The 16956-nt window shown below is 45.7% G+C and overlaps 1 protein-coding gene and 1 long non-coding RNA gene across 10 annotated transcripts in view; one reads left to right on the top strand and one right to left on the bottom strand.

Moving 5' to 3' along the window:
* Positions 1–5545: 5545 nt before the first annotated feature.
* Positions 5546–9036, bottom strand: LOC118519550 (uncharacterized). 3 transcript variants are annotated; one of them, XR_013449719.1, is made up of 3 exons: positions 8986–9036; positions 5928–6027; positions 5546–5833 (listed from the first exon to the last, which is right to left on the bottom strand). It is a non-coding gene; the product is annotated as an uncharacterized LOC118519550 (long non-coding RNA). The 3 variants fall into 3 exon arrangements; XR_013449718.1 differs by lacking the exon at positions 8986–9036 and adding an exon at positions 8758–8841; XR_004909208.2 differs by lacking the exon at positions 8986–9036 and adding an exon at positions 8523–8612.
* The window catches only part of NRG3 (neuregulin 3), a 998799-nt gene continuing 989520 nt past the window's right edge, over positions 7678–16956 (top strand). For 4 of the 7 annotated variants that reach the window (XM_078077503.1, XM_078077502.1, XM_078077501.1 and 1 more), the window contains exon 1: positions 7681–8649. In XM_078077503.1, the coding sequence (XP_077933629.1) occupies positions 7818–8649 (832 nt within the window). In that variant the 5' untranslated portion in view covers positions 7681–7817. Of the gene's footprint in view, positions 8650–16956 lie in introns of all 7 variants that reach the window. The other 3 variants (XM_078077499.1, XM_078077497.1, XM_078077498.1) reach the window with 2 other exon arrangements.

Genomic DNA, 16956 nt, shown 5'->3' with positions numbered 1-16956 from the left:
TTTCAGAAGTAGAATTTAGTGATTCATCACTTACATATAACCCAGTGCTTATCCGAACAAGTGCCCTCCTTAATGCCTATCACCCATTTAACCCATCCCTCACCTACCTCCCTCCAGCAACCCTGTTTGTTCTCTATAATTAAGAGTCGCTTTTATGGTTTGCTTCTCTCTCTTTTTCTTTCCCCTATGTTTATCTGTTTTGTTTCTTAAATTCCACGTATGAGTGAAATCGTATGTTATTTATCTTTCTCTGGCTTTCTTTCTTTTTTTTTTTTCTTAATATTTTTAATTTATTTATTTGACAGAGAGAGACGAGAGAGGGAACACAAGCAGGGGGAGCGGGAGAGGGAGAAGCAGGCTTCCCACGGAGCAGGGAACCTGATGCAGGGCCCCATCCAGGACCTGCAATCATGACCTGAGCCGAAGGCAGACGCTTAACGGCTGAGCCACTCAGGAGCCCCTTTTCTCTGACTTTCTTATTTCTTATTTCTTATTTCACTTAGCATAATACACTCTAGCTCCATCTACTTTGTTGCAAATGGCAAGATTTCATTCTTTTTTTTGGCTGAGTAATATTCCATTGTGTGTGTGCATGTATGTGTATGTGTGTGTGTGTGTGTGTATATATACTCTTTCAATAATTTGGCTCTTGTTGATAATGCTGCTATAAACATTGGGGTGCATGTTCCCATTTCAATCAGTATTTGTGTATTTGTGTATCCTTTGGGTAAATACCAAGTAGTGCAGTTGCTGGGTCATAGGGCAGTTCTATTTTTAACTTTTTAAGGAACCTCTGTACTGTTTCCACAGTGGCTGCACCAGTGTTTGCATGAGGAGGTCACGTAGTGTGTGTATTGTGTTGGATGGCACGCAACTGAGGGGATAAGTGTACATTTGTCACCTGGGGTGATGGGCCCAGTACTTCTCCGCAATGCTTTTTGCTTGTCCTGAAGCTTACACACCCCTCCAAGATCCAGCTTGTTAATGGTAACAACACAGTGCCAAGCTCTTGTAAATATCTTCAGCAAAACATGTTGGAAAAGATCGGCTCCTTAGAGAATGTGGCAAGAGGCAATCTGCATTTTCATTAAATAAGAATACTTGCTATTATTTTTGAGCTGCCTACTCAGGCCAACCACTACCCTAGGCACATAACATGTGACATTTTTCAGCTGCACAAACAGCTGGAAGTCCAAATCAAGTCTGTTTGACTTTAAATTTCTGCTCTTTCTCCTTTATGAATGACTGTATCTACATCAAGAATACATTTCTGGACTGATACAGGAAATGAAAGATATTTTGTGGAACACTCAAAAACCCTCATAGACTACCAGTAATCCTCAGAAGAGATTGTGGGGGAAAATAACTCTCAATTCATACTTTTATCTTAATATTCTGTAGATAAAGCAAGAAGTTAGGCTCATGTTGGCACGTCCGCTATTGCGACCGAAGGCCTCAGGGGCTTGGCACCAAGACTGTCTGTGCTCGGGTTTCTGTGAGCAGCTCATGAGAAAGTTCCTATAGCGCAGACATAAAGTAAACCAGTGGAGAATTGTGGAACATTATCTGATTTTTTTCTCTCTATAGAGGGTTATGAAAATTTCATCCCCAAGTCTAAGGAAGCAGAATGTAGATTTCTAGAAAACACGGGTGAGATGAAGCCAAAGTATTATTTATACAAACCTGAACTCACAGCAACTCTTCCTGAATGTAGCTGTATTAGGTTTCTTACAGATAATAGAGTTTAAGACACAGATATTTGTTTCTTCCATTATAAGAAAGCATTTCAGGGAGCTGGCTTTCTACATTGCATGTCTTCTATACTTGCAACTTAACTTACACTTAACCTGATTGGGGAGTGGTGAGAGGCGTGTGGATTGCCAAATGAAATCTTGTTGTAGTCTGAAGAGGGAGTGAGAGAGAACATGAATCTGCCACCTTTGTTTCTGAGCATGCCGAGAAGACATTTCCTTGGATCTTTCCAAAGCCCCAGATTGTCCACGGTTGCTTGATCAGTGAATTGTCAAAGCAAACTTCCATCTACCAGTCCTCCAATTTTAGATCCAATAAAATGATTTCAAAAGAATAGAGTCGTCTGGAGAACTGATCTGAGAAAAATCTACTACCAGTATTTGGGAAAGGTATCAGGGCTAAAAGGGCAAACACTGATGAAGGATCAAAAACTAGATAAGACAAACATTAATGGTAACTTTGAGTGCCAAGAGTAAAGTCCCATGTTGGTACTCTAAAATACAGGCAGTTTGAATTCAGTGCAAAAAAAAAAACAATTAGGTTACATCTCACTATGACACTTAGATCCTTCAACACCGAGTTTCAAGCTTATTTTCTACTTCGGCTTCTCCTCTGCAGTCACTCTGCATTCCAACTAGACTCTTAATGCCATAGGATGGCTTCATGCCTTCTTGGCATGGCGGATGCTTAAACTGCTCACTGTTGCCATTGTCCACTTTCACCACCTCCTTGACTGGTGCTTCCTGCTGCTTGTGTGTCTACCCCAATCCAGTGAGGTCTGGCCAAACACCAGGAGTCTGTAATGAACTCTCCAGCATGCTCCTCTGAGGCTCCTCTCCCTGTTTCAGTATAAAAAGGCTCTGTGCTTGTGTACCTCTCACTTTGAACTCAGAGCTCAGGTTCTGCCACAGAAATCTTCACAAAAATCCTCCCTCTGTCTACCATGTGTGGTGCCGTCTATCTACCTAGTTCGTAGTTAACCTGTCTGAAATTTTGGCATTGTCCTCTGGCGACTCCCACTGAAATTTCACATCTGTTTTGTCTTAGTGCCTCATTCAGAGCTTTGAATTTCACATCCTGTTATTCAGTGTTTCCTAATTTGTGAGAGTGCAGTTAGGTGATATTCTAAATACCTTAACTCTGGGCATTGTTACAATCATCTTTTTTGACTAGGACATAGCTGCAACTGGAATTCTTCACCTTTACACTTTGTGTTTTTTGCTCTGTAGAATTTATGAATTTTAGTGTTTGTTTTACTTATGATATTGGGATATGATGCTCAAATCTTTGCAGTCAAGGTGTTGTGAACAGGCAGATCCACCCAGAAAATTTTCTAGTACATTTTGGGTGGGTCTTATATGTAAGACATAAAGCATTCTCAAGAAATAAACAAGATTACTCATTGAGCCGTATAAAGAAAACAATTGGTTTCTCTTTTAAAAAAGCCACCATGATTTACTATGAAATGTGATCATAATAATAACAGTAGTGGACTAAACCAAGAGAGAATAAAAAATATGCATCCATGAGAAGGTTAACCCCATCAATCCTTTTTAAAATGTTTACTCTGTGAAATATTTTGAGATACCATGTTGTCTACACACACGATTCTAGTGGATGTTATGAAGACTATTACGATTCTGCAGGCTGGACTGGCTTCTGTAGTAACTACAAATATCCAGGGAACGCACAGCTAATAAAAGAACAACCTAGTACTCCCAGGAGGGTCAAGTCCTCATGGCCTGTGAGGATAATAAATAGATTGGAGATACTGGGATTGAAGAAGAGATGTCCTATGTAATCACACCAAAAAAGCATGTCCTTTGTGGTGCAAAACAGCACTTCTCGTTTTCTCAGAGAATACATAATTTATGTATTTGGTTTGTTTGCTTAGTGTCAGTCTCTCCTACTAAAATGAGTTCCATGAATGTAGGGAGATTCTGTTTTGTTTTCTGTTGTATGTTCAATGCCTGGCACCTAGTTCATGAAAGGTTGATCTAGTCAAAGAGCTAAGAAGAAAGGGCGAAAGCATGGGAAGGCAGATTTTTGGCTCAACACACAGGCTTTTGTAATGATGTATACTATCTGCAGGCTGGGCCAGTAAGTCATGCCTTCTCTAGAGCTACAGCTGGATCAAGCTGACTGTTGGGCTGGGACATTTTGGGGGATGACACATGGGGGGTGTATGGCCACTAAGTTCATTTCTACCCTTGTGATTCTGAAGATGGGCCTTTGCCAAAGACCTGACAATGGAGGGAACCCAAGATGATGACATTGTATTGTGAGTGATGATAGCTAATTAAACTTGGGGTATGAAAGATTAGGAGTCAGAGATGGCACTGGTACTCCCAGCTTCAGTATTTTGGTGCCACTGAAAGGAAAAACTGAAGTTCAGTAGAAATGCTGGTTTGTGGGCAAATGTTAAGCAATGGTCATAAATTTTGAGTTTAATGTGTTAGTGGATCACACAGGAGACATCCAGAAGGTGATTATGTTCAGGCAGAGATGGAGCTCAGGAGAGGCTGAGGTATGTCATGCCTATTTATTAGAAAAATCCACACCCCTCTCTCCAGGAAGGTATCCGAAAATGTTGCTTAAAAGGTGCCATAGGGGACGCCTGGGTGGCTCAGTGGGTTAAGCGTCTGCCTTTGACTCAGGTCATGATCCTAGGGTCTTGGAATTGAGTCCTGCACTGGGCTCCCTGCTCAGTGGAGAGCCTGCTTCTCCCTCTGCTGCCGCTCCCCCTGCTTGTGTTCTCTCTGACAAATAAATTAAATCTTAAAAAAAAAAGATGCCATAGGTAAGTAGATCATTTAGCTATAGAATTTAATATAATTATGTAGAATGTAGGTATTATAGTTTCATTTCACAGATGAGAAAATAGAAGCCCAGAGTGACTTTATTGCTTCTTGGGGCCAGAGGTCTAACTTGAATCCCTGTCTTTGGAGTCTGAGTGTGAAGTTATTTCTCCAGTGTTCTGCTTCAGGGAACTGAGAGTCACCAAAATGAGACTCCTCACAATGGGATGGACTAACTGGTTGCTCACTGACAGTGAGAGTGTCCACCACTTGTCCTTGACTCAGCTGTGCCCACACCCCCTCCCCAATTCCAGTTCTAGAGCTTACCACCTGCTACCAGGAAGCCTCACCATAAAACTGCAAGTTAATGATGGTTGCATCTGCCAAACTTTCTTGGATGGGCTAGTACAACGTGCTCCCCAGTACAAGGCTGTCATGCCTGGGCTCTTTTTCCCCTCCTCTAGTGATGATGTTCACTGTGAGAGCAGCTAATGGGTAGTCAAGTGCAATGGCTTGGGATCTGGGAGAAAATGAGCTCAACAGGGAACCATGAATAAGTTGTTAAAGCTAAGTGGAAGTGAGAAGTGGAAGGAATTTGGAGAGGCAGCTGAGGAAGGCATTGGGGAGCACCGAGGCGACATGGGGTGAATTCAGTGAGAAGACAGCTTCAGGAGAGCATTTGTCCAGCGACAGAATTACAGCACCTTTTTGTACCCTGGATTGACTTCAGTGGGCAAAGAAGGGAGGGGTTAGAGAAATGCTGGGGGAGCCAATGAACTAGGAGTGTTTTCTGGAAAACTAATTTCCTGTCTCATATGGCTGACAACAGCACCTGCTATACTTTCACAACATTTTGTGTAAAAGCTAAGTTTTATTTGCTATACAAGAAAGGCTGGCCATAAGTGCCCAGCACCCACAGAAGGTGGAGATTGGGTCAATTTTTACTTAACAGGACTGTGCCTTGCATTGGAAAGCTGAAGGAATAGAGATTCAAGGGTTGTGGCTTTTTTTTTTTTTTTCTTTTCACTTGCAATTTTTGGAACCGTAATTCAGCACTACTGGATTAGGGCATGTTCTATCAAACTAAAAATCATAAGCTTTCCTATGGAGAAAGTCTCAATGTTATAGCTGAAAGAGGCGACAGCCGCATTACTGCTATCCAAAATAATTTATTAACTGTGTCTGTGCAAAATACTCTGGTAGGCACCAAATCCCAGGAGCTTCGCGTTTCAATGAATCCTCTGCTCTCTGCAGTCTTCTCAGCGTACTGTTCGGCTCTCCACCTGTGAATAAAATGGATACCTTGAAAACTTCATCTTTGTGGAGGCTGTTAACAGTACAAGAGAACGCTGGTTCCTGCATCGGTGGCAATCTTACAGTGCTAGGGAGCTGTATAGGAGGCTATCATCCTCAACTTCTCATTCTCCGAGCTTGTAAATAAAAGCATCTTTCCAGTTTCCACTTTAGACCAGGAAATCTGGGGAGAGTTGACAAGCGAGGTTCTGCATCATCAGCATAAAGCATGCTGATGCTGGCTCTCTAACCCTTTCTTTCTTCCTCGCCCAGTCCCCCGGACTCCCAGGCAGGTCCCACACTGCACCAGGTACACCGGCGCCTCTCTACCCAAGGTAAGAAACCAGCAACGCAATTTGGGATACCAACCCAAATCCTTCTAAATTTTACCTCTCACCATCAGTTGTCATGTGACAGGTGTACCTGTGCTTTCATCTACATTTAAAGGCAATACTTTGTTTTTTAAGATAAGTTGTTCTCAATCAGCTTGTAGATATCTGCCAGGTGTAACTGCACAAAGCTCGTCTGGTTCACTAGCATCTGTCTGAGGAACTCGGAGGAGAGGTGGCTGTTCATCGAGCAGCACCCGCCATCTGGCCGGGGAGTGCACAGACGCCCTCCCACGCGCACAGGCCCGGCTCCCTTGCCCCGCAGCGTCAGTCTGACCCCGCCGGATCCGTTCGGGAGACGGGCTCACGATCGGTCGGGAGCTGCTTTTGCCAGACACTTCCAAGTGGGGGTTTGCTTAGATCATTTATTTCTCTTGTGCACATTAAGAAACCACCATTAGGTGTTGGTGGGAGGCGCCACTCTGCCTGAAGCCCAGCCCGTCCGCGGCGGCTCCGCGCACACCGCACCCGCCCGGCAGCCAGAGCTCGCCTGGAGCCACCTCCGGCCCGAGGTCCGCGTCGCCTGGGATCCCCGACGCGGTCTCCCGTTTCACCTCCCCAAGCGTGACCGGGCAGCGGCGCCGGGGTGTGATTTCGATTCCTCTGCGGATTGTGGGGTTCCCTCCGCGGCGGGTCCAATAGCACCCGCCGCGGACGCCCCGTGCGCCCCCGGCCCCGGGCTCGCGGCGGCGACGGCGCAGCTCGCTGGAGTTTGACTCTCGGGCGGCGGCGGCGGCGGCGGCGGCGGCGGCGGCGGCGGCGGCGGCGGCGGCGGCGGCGCGGAGCCGCAGGCGGCGGGAGTGAGGCCAGCCCGGCCGCTCGCCCTCCGCGCTGCGCTCGGATTGGTCTCTCCCAGAGAGTGCTGGCCGAGGGTTGGCTGCGGGCCGGCTGAAGAACAGGTGCACCTTGCCGCCCGGGCTCGCGGAGCAGCCGCCGAAGAACGCGGCGCGCCGGGCCGGGCGAACGGCGGCAGCGGCAACCAGGTCGGCCCCCTGTGTCGGAATGCGGCTCTCCGGCGTCCGGCATCCCGCGGCCAGGCGGCTCGGCCCCTGAACGCGGCTCGAGGCCCAGCGGCGGCGCGGGCGGGGGCCCCGGGGAGCGGGCCGGGCGCGGCGCCCCGAGGATGCCGGCGCGGCTGGAGCGCATGCAGGCGGCGGGCAGCGGCGGCAGCGGTAGCAGCGGCGGCAGCGACAGCAGCAGCAGCAGCAGCAGCAGCAGCATCAGTAGCAGCAGGAGCGGGGCCCCGGCGCGCAGGAGGCCGCTTGGCGGGCTGCAGACGCGCCCAGCCGCTCCCTGACCGGCCGGCGGCGCCGGGGGCCCGTCTCGCCCCTCTTCCGTGCTCCTCGCCGCCCCCTCCCCGGCCCGCGTCCCCTCCCCCGCTCCTCTCCTCCCCGCCCGCCGCCCGCCTCTCGGGGGGAGGGGCGTGGGGGCAGGGAGCCGATTTGCATGCGGCCGCCGCGGCCGCTGCCTGCGCCCGAACCCGCCGCCGCCGCCGCCGCCGGAGCCCGCGCCCGCGCCCGGCCCGCGCGGCCCCATGCCTCTGGCGCGGCCCTCGGGGGGGCGAAGGTGAAGACCGGCTCCTAGGATGAGTGAAGGTGCGGCCGCTGCCTCGCCACCTGGAGCCGCTTCGGCAGCCGCCGCCTCGGCCGAGGAGGGCACCGCGGCGGCTGCGGCGGCGGCAGCGGCGGGCGGGGGCCCGGACGGCGGCGGCGGCGAAGGGGCGGCCGAGCCCCCCCGGGAGTTACGCTGTAGCGACTGCATCGTGTGGAACCGGCAGCAGACGTGGCTGTGCGTTGTGCCTCTGTTCATCGGCTTCATCGGCCTGGGGCTCAGCCTCATGCTCCTCAAATGGATCGTGGTGGGCTCCGTCAAGGAATACGTGCCCACCGACCTGGTGGACTCCAAGGGGATGGGCCAGGACCCCTTCTTCCTCTCCAAGCCCAGCTCCTTCCCCAAGGCTATGGAGACCACCACCACGACCACTTCTACTGCGTCCCCCGCCACCCCCTCCGCCGGCGGCGCCGCCTCTTCCAGGACGCCCAACCGGATTAGCACCCGCCTGACGACCATCACGCGGGCGCCGACTCGCTTTCCCGGGCACCGGGTGCCCATCCGGGCCAGCCCGCGCTCCACCACCGCACGGAACACTGCGGCACCCCCGACGGTCCTGTCCACCACAGCCCCCTTCTTCAGTAGCAGCACGCCGGGCTCCCGACCCCCGGTGCCAGGAACCCCCAGTACCCAAGCAATGCCCTCCTGGCCCACTGCGGCATACGCTACCTCCTCCTACCTTCATGATTCTACTCCGTCCTGGACCCTGTCTCCCTTTCAGGATGCTGGCACCACCCCTTCCTCCTCCTCGTCTTCCTACTCCTCTACCACCACCACGCCAGAAACAAGCACCAGCCCCAAATTTCGTAAGTATACACCGGGTCTGAACTCTGATTTACTACTGACTTTCCGTTTTGCCCTCCTGCTGTCTTTTCCCTTCCGCCGCCTGTCTTCTAGCATTCTCCACCCCTCACCCAATTCCAGGTTTGGAGCGCTGAATGAGATAGTTAACCTGGCCGCAAGGGAGGAAAAAGGTGCGGGTCTGTTCGGGGTCCGTGTGCGGGGTGCGGGTGGGGGGCGGTAGGAAACGGACACAGATTGTCAAGCTCCACCCGGCCTACTTCAGTGGGTCCCAAACGAGAACAGATCTCCTAACTCCCTTCAAAGGGTTAACGCGAGCGCGATTTCTGCTCACTGCAGACCTGCTGGCGAACTCCCGGATCCGGCTCCTATTGAGAGCTGGGGAGGGAGGGAGGGCCTTCCCAAAAGCACTGAGCCCTTTCCCCGCCGGTAGGAAGGAGTGAAAGAAAAGCACATGCAAATTGAGCGATGATAAACCACAAAGGGAAGTTCTGTCCGTGTGGGTGCGTGTGTGCGTGTGTGTGGGGGGCTGATTTGATGGAAATGTTGATAGAATGAAGCTGTCGACTTACAGCAGCCCTGACCCGGGCAGCGACCAGGAAGGGTTAATTAGAAGCCATTGGGGGAGGTAGGGAAAGGAGGCGATCCATGGCGTAGGGGTAAGGTGGTCACCACCCGCCTCCATCCCCCACCCGCCTCCCCCCCAGCCTGCCCATGGCCCTTCCCGGGTGTAGAGATTGATTCTGTGGCCTCCCAGAGTGAGTTAAGTAGGGGGAAATAGCAAGGGAGCCCTGCCGAGCTACCGCCTCTAGGGTCCTGACGGAAGAGGAGTTTTTTCAGCTGTCAAGCGTTTGCTTTTGTTCCTTTCCCAAAGGTGGGCTGTGAAACCTCATCTCCCTTCCCTCTGTGCCTGAAAAATATAAGGGGAATTGGACAGAGTTCTCTGCACTCCAGGGGGAGAACGTCCAACCCCTTTGAAACAGGTCACTCTGTGAATGTAGCATCTTTAGCCTGGGCGCGATTCCTGCCAGCACTGGCCAGTTTACCCCAAGAGTGATAGCTTCCTATGTGTTTGTATAGGTGGTGTATATTTTCTCTCTATTTTTACAAATGTTTTGTGTGACTAATTGACCTCCCACCCCCTACCCCCCTCCTTGCTCTTAAAGGAAATGTTGGGAAGCTTCTCACTCTATTGATCAGGATATCGGAAACAGTTTGCAACCTGTGAAGGTTATTTAGGACAAACCCCCCGCCTGCCAGTTCAAGTTCTGTTTAAGCCTGTTCTCCAAAAACTGTCTTTACATTTTATTTCTGTTTTGAGCTATAACATCTGAAGAGGAAGAGGGCTCATCATTAACTCTTCAGTAGGAATACCTGGCTTGCTTTCAGTCATCTGACAATTTTTCATTTCTCTGACCTGTGATCTTATTAACCTGGGTGTTATTTAACCCTTGAAACTTTTAAAAAAAAAGGATTTAGTGCATTTGTGGGTAAGGTCCAAGAGAGAAATTCCTTAATGCCCTGACTCTGGGAGAAAAAAAAAAAAAAGATAAATTGGGAGTCAGCAAGAAGAGGGGAAGGAGGGAATCTGCCACAAACCAGAATGGCAGTCAAACCCGATAACTTGCTGCTTCCTTCTCCTTTGGCTGAAGCAGTCTTTTTGAGAGCACATTTTCTCAGGAGGTGTTTAGAGGCTTCTCTCAGCAAATCTAGCTTGAGTTTTGTGGAGGATAAAGGATATGCAAGTGTATGTATGGACATATTCAGTGGTTTGAAAATATATATGTGTCTATCCTGAAGACCTCAGATTTTTTATCTTTTGATGCAATTGATACGAATAATGGAGTGTGGGTGTACTTCTCAACTGTATATGTGTGTGTGTGTGTGTGTGTGTGTGTGTGTGGCGGGGGGGATATTTCATGTTCTTTCTCAATTGATTTCCTTGTGTTGCATTCCGGAGGTCTTTAAAGAAAACCCCAAGGTAATTATTTCTACCTCTCCATGCTCCTTTTCTACACTCTGTAGAAGGGAATGGCAGCCTGTTTAATAAGTAATGATTATTGACAAGGCTCTCAGCCCCAAGGAAAAGGGGTGGGGGGAGAATCTGTAAATGGTGTCAGTGTTCACTTAGACATATAAGCAGCATTTGTTTTATGTGTATCTGAGGTCCAGCTCTTGCTATTTTTTACACCTTCAACAAGGAGTTGAATTAAGGGGTAAAACACTAGTATGCAAATCCAATAGAAACTGACCTGGTTTGCATATATCAACAAGGGAAATTTTAATGAAAGAAAGATTATGCAGTTTCTATAAAACATGAATTTAAATAGGGTGGTTTATATGGTAATTTAGAGAAAAGGATAGTTTGTATGTGTGTGTGTGTGTGTGTGTGTGTGTGTCCAAGATTGCAGGATGATTAACCAAAGGATATAAGGATTTCATTTGAGGGATTATTAGCACTGCTACTGTGGGCTGAAGAATGGCCTGAATGTCTTGCATTTTATTTTTCACTTGTTTTGATTATGTTACTAAAGTTCCCAGGAGAGAAATTCCCCTTTTTCCTAGTTCCTACTGTCAGACTTAAGTATATATATATTTTTTCTTTCTGTTTCTTTTTTCTTTTCCTTCTTCTTCTTCTTCTTTTTTAATGAAAGTCATGAATTATGTTGTAGCACCTGAGGACAGCTAAGGATAAGGCTCTGTTTCTTCAAGACTAAGTCACTAATTCCTTAATGGCCAGGGTCTTGGCTCTTGAATTGAACATCTCAGGGTTTACAGAATGAATGTCTTTGTGTTTGTCTTAGGTCAGTCAGAAGGATCTTGTCTGTAAAGGCAGCACAGCTCTTGGGAGGAAAAGGGGCTGGTTCACTCTTGAATAAACACACTTACTGATGGGTAGTAGGCAAAACAAAAGCTATTTTTGTTATGCGGGAGGCTCACTTTAGAAGACTCTAATTTTCTGTTGGATTAAAGACAAAGAAAGATTGAATTTAAAAGGCAGAAGGAGGGGAAGGGCTTGAAGTTGACTATTCTCTTGTCCTCTTCCAACCTTTAGACCCTGCGCTGGACCAAAACTTTCTTCCACATTACTGCGATCTCTTGGGTTCCCAGTTAGCTGCCCAAGACTTGCTTTTGCTTCAGATATTTTTTTAGAAGCAAATATATTAAACGTATTGCCACCAGATTATTTCACCAAAGACCTCTTCGAAGCATTTTGCCTCTGAGAAGGTAGATTAGTTCGGAAATTTTTCAAGACAAATGAAGATTTACTATAGACAGGAGAGGAACAGTGATTTTGACCAGTTTACAAAGAGCCTTTTACAGCACAATGAATTGTGTTTTCAGACTTGAAATTTATATGTAGAGTGTTGACAGTGCCAGTCTGGATTGTTACTTTACTCAGCCAGAAGCCCTGTTTTAACAGTTCAGAGTTCAGAGTCATTGGCTAAATTCAGAAACTGAAGACAAGAGAAAGCTACTTTTAATTGGTTAGTGTTAGGGCCCTAGTGGAAAGTGTATATTTAATTACAGTAAGTAAGACCACAGATCTCAAATAGTGTATTTAGTGAAGAGGTAAATAGAATGTATCATTGATGTATAATCATGGTATGGGGGTGATTTTATTATAACCAAGTCTATTTCATTGAAACTTTACCTAGTCATACCTGTTGTAATTTTGAAGATAGCCTTTGATAACACTGAGTATTTTCTTTTCTTTATTTAAATTTTATTTAAATTCAATTAATTAACATACAGTGTATTATTAGTTTCAGAGGTAGAGTTCAGTGATTCATCAGTTGCACATAACACCCAGTGCTCATTATATCACGTGCCCTCCTTAATGCCCATCACCCAGTTACCCCATCCCCCCACCCAACACTGAGAATTTTCCTGTATTCTTTTCAAAAGATTCCAGTCTTTCAGTAAGAGTACTCTTAGTTGTTTTATTGCATCCTTAAAAATACTTTGTTTAAATAAAATTACTTCTATGTATTGTCCTCTATTTACATGAATCCAAGCCTTCAAAGGAATTCTAGCATAGCAGGTCCCAACCCCACCAAAGTGAGAGGTCAGTATTTCTTATGAAATTCACTTGAGAGCTTTTTGATGAGCACATGTTACAACTTGAGTATGTTTTGATTTCCTTGGCCTTAATACAGGATTATGAGACTTTTCTGCTTTAATCAATTATACTGTGTGTTTTGCTCTTTAGATACTTACGTTGTACTTCATCATACACACACACACACACACACACACACACACACACACACACACACAAACCAAAGGGCACGGGCTGGTGTGGGCAAGGCTCTTTCTAGAGCCATTTTTAGTTTGGTCTTGGTGCATGAAGACAGTGTGGTTTAAGCCTTCCTCCTCTGTTCCCCATGACTGCTAAGGGATTGGTAATACTGTTGGTAATTGAGATGACCTTTTGCAGGGTTGATTTGTGAATCCATCCACCTATTGTATTTGTGCTGTATTTCCTGGATAGCCTTTTTTAACACAGTGATGATCCATAAACCAGTTAGAAAGGGGGAAAAAAAACCAAACAAGCCCAACAAACAGACACTAGAAGCTGGTTTGTGGCAACTTCTGTCTGTTACTTTTCCAAGTCCAGATTGGGCCATGAGCAAGAGTGCAGGTGCAGGGTGACTCAGTTCCGTCTCGGGAGGTCTGGTGTGCAGAAGAGCAAGTTCTCTCTTCCCTTGGGGATGCTTCCCCAGCTCTTCCTCCTGTCCAAAGCATAATGGGAAGAAGTCAGATTTTCAGCTTGCTTCTTTTGTAGAAATTCTTTCCTCATAACCTCTCATATCTAGTGCCAAGCATATCTTGATATTCTATCTGGGATGTTGAAAATGGAACATGAAAGTTGGCCCTGAAATATATAAGAGCAAGGAAAGAGCCATAAATCTAAGTCTGTAAAAGGCATTTGAATTACTTGTGAATAGAACTGAATTTCATTTTTTTCCCTTTGAATCTGTTTTTATCCTCAGACTTTTGTGTTGTGTGAAGCAAAGCTGTACTGGGTTGACAAATACCACTGAGACGTTTTGAGATCCTAGATGTTTTTCTTGTCCACACCTAGGAAAGTGTTTCCTCCAGAACCATATACATATTGAAAGGGGTGGGGGGATCAGACTCAGTTTAAAGCTTTCTAATATCAGGATGAAAACATACCTAAAGGGGCGCCTGCGTGGCTCAGTCGTTAAGCGTCTGCCTTGGGCTCAGGTCATGATCCCAGGGTCCTGGGATCGAGCCCTGCATTGCATCGGGCTCCCTACTCGGTGGGGAGCCTGCTTCTCCCTCTCCCACTCCTCCTGCTCGTGTTCCTACTCTTGCGATCTCTCTATGTCAAATAAATAAATAAAATCTTAAAAAAAAATGTACCTAAATAGGTGTTTTCCATTCGTGCAATTAATGAAAGTTGTAGGATAGATGCTTAGTTTGATTTTCCATCTTTACCACTGCTTCATTGGGACTTCTTGTATTCCTGTTGAATAATGGCTCTCTTGAAGGTTCCTTGTAGACTTTTGATTTTTTTTTAGTCCTTTATTTCTTAGTTTATAGTGTAAGCAGTAGGCTTTCAAATTTTTCCTAGATAGTCTTAACATTGCCATGTCATTTCAAGTTGTTATAAAAGTCAGCCCTTTTGGTAAGACAATGTTAGACTACGTTGATGTAGAAATTTGAGAAAAAAAATTCTACCCATTTATGCAATTGTGTTATTACACCGTCTCGGGTACTTTATTTTTTAAAATAAAAAAAATTTGAAGGATTCCAAAAACTTGGCCAAAGCCTAATGGCCACTTATTGTCCCACTTAGATTGGCGTACAAATCATACAAAATTTTGACAGCATTTGTTGTGTGATTCCACAAAACAGTAGTTCAACTGAATATAAACTATTATGTCTTTTCATATAATTGTGTTGTCTTCATAATACATGTCATGTTTCAATATTTTAATTCATTTTAATGAATATTTATTAAACATCAATTTGGGGCATTGCAATGCTGGTAGTTAACTGGTTAATTTAAGAAGTCTATAAAAGTAATAGTTTACAAAGCAGACAATTAAAATAAAGCTTTCTCCCATATCTTGATATAGGGCCAAGGCTTTTTCTTGAGTATGCGTCTATAAGTTTGAGCTTAGCATGTTTTTCTTTTCCTTCCTTTTCTTTTTCATAAGCCATACCTCTAATCACCTCTTTCTTCTTTAAAGACACTGGTAAAGGGGGCGCCTGGGTGGCTCAGTTGTTAAGCGTCTGCCTTCGGCTCAGGTCATGATCCCAGGGTCCTGGGATCAAGCCCCGCATCAGGCTCGATCCCAGGGTCCTGGGATCAAGCCCCGCATCAGGCTCGATCCCAGGGTCCTGGGATCAAGCCCCGCATCAGGCTCCCCGCTCGGCGGGAAGCCTGCTTCTCCCTCTCCCTCTCCCCCTGCTTGTGTTCCCTCTCTCGCTGTGTCTCTCTCTGTCAAATAAATAAATAAAATCTTTAAAAAAAAAAAAAGACACTAGTGAAGGAATCTGAACCAGACTCTTTATAGATACTGTACTATGTCCCCTACCCCGCTATCTTTTATAGTTTTCTTGCACATATAATTCAAAGTAATTTTATTCTTTTTATTTTTTGTCACCATTTGGAGTTTCTTCAAAGCATTCACCTATGTTTTAATAGAAACTACAATTATCTTTCTTTTCCACAATCACGTATCAGTGGCTTACATCAAATTTAACTAAATTACGTAATTACGGTAAGAGCAACTGACATAAACAGGTTGGTTACCCTGGCTGAGTGTTGGTAAGCACACAACTCAAAAGTTGGTCCCAGTGGTGTGGGTGCTTCTTTGAGCTTGGCCTGCTGCTATGAACTTGTCACTGTCCCCGGCCTAACGGTGTTCATCACACTGGAGGGATGGTGACAGTCAGCTGGCTTAGTGGAGCCAGGTTAAGAAAGTGACTCCTTTAGTAGTCAGTCATGACTACTTTTTGGGATTTTTGTGGGAGGGTGATGGAGATTTGCATTAAAAACAAAAAACCAAACCCAAAATCTGTCGCCTTAAATCCTGTGATAACTGTGCAACCTCAAAGAACCATTTTAATCTCTCTGAACTTTAATGTCCTCCTCTGGGATCATGAGGGTCATGATAATTACCTGCCTCGTATACCATTCGTGCAAGGGCTTGTAAGCTGCAAAAACACTTTCCTGTTTTTATGTCAAGAGAAATGGGAAGTGAATAGACTAGGTCTTTTCCTCCAAGAGCACATCAGGCTGTTGAATTCAGTTGAAATATTGGAGCTAGTTTGCTACCTAGCTTGAGGGATCTTTTATCACAATGAGAGATTATTGTTCTTCTATGCCCTTGGATCTTTCCCATGCTCCTCTCGAATACGCTGGCACACACAGTCGAATATGGTGTGGAAATCTACCTCAAATCACGTTGGAAATTTAGTCTGCTCCACAAACTGGAGCCCACCATTTCTCATCCTTTGCTTGGCACACATTTTTTTAAGCTTATTTTGGACATACGTTTTTCAAAGAGAGGAACCGAAGTTTTCTGGGGAAAAATGAGTGAGATTGTTGAATGATCGGGAAACCTAAAATCTACAGAAATCTTCAGATTCTTGATGAAAGAAAAAAATGCCCTATGCCTTGCTTTTGTTCCATTCCCACACTGTCTTATTGTCATTGAATCTTGGGAGTTTGGAGAGAACATTAGTAAAAACAGGCAATCTCTGCATTGTATGCTAGTCCCTTCTTTATTTAGAAGTTACTGTGATTTAGGTCCCAGAGGATTGATAAGTGGCTTGTATCCATCAAACAGCTCTTTTAGATGGATACCTTTGCACTTTGGGGAACTTTTCCTATTAGCAGTTTGAAAACATCGTGGCCTGGTTTGTTGGAAACTTAATCCTGATCTATATTTCAAAGTATTACTTTTTTGTTATAAGCCTTCAGTTTTCAAGACAGATTGGTGATTGTACATAAATCATAGATTGCCATTCCTAGGCATAAAAAGAGACAAGTCAGAAACAAGCCTGCAAACTGAATTGAGGTTAAAATTTAATAATAGAAATTTAGCAGCTTCCAATGATAAGATTTTTCTCTTTGAGGCCTTTTCTTAGAAGTGGTAGTGTGTATCATGGCTGCAATGTAGGCTATAAGAGCATTAGAAAAAAAAAGATCATTTGGATCTATGCAACTATTTTAGCATGAGTACATTATAGGCAGGATTATGAGAATAGAATTTGTATGCTAAATACTTGATAGGAATTCCTGAATATAGATCCTGTCTCTTAAGAGACCC

The sequence above is a fragment of the Halichoerus grypus genome, chromosome 7 (genome assembly GCF_964656455.1).
Source record: "Halichoerus grypus chromosome 7, mHalGry1.hap1.1, whole genome shotgun sequence".
In the NCBI taxonomy this organism is placed as follows: Eukaryota; Metazoa; Chordata; class Mammalia; order Carnivora; family Phocidae; genus Halichoerus; species Halichoerus grypus.
Note: the sequence above shows the minus strand (reverse complement) of the source record. Positions and strands in the feature narration are given on the sequence as shown.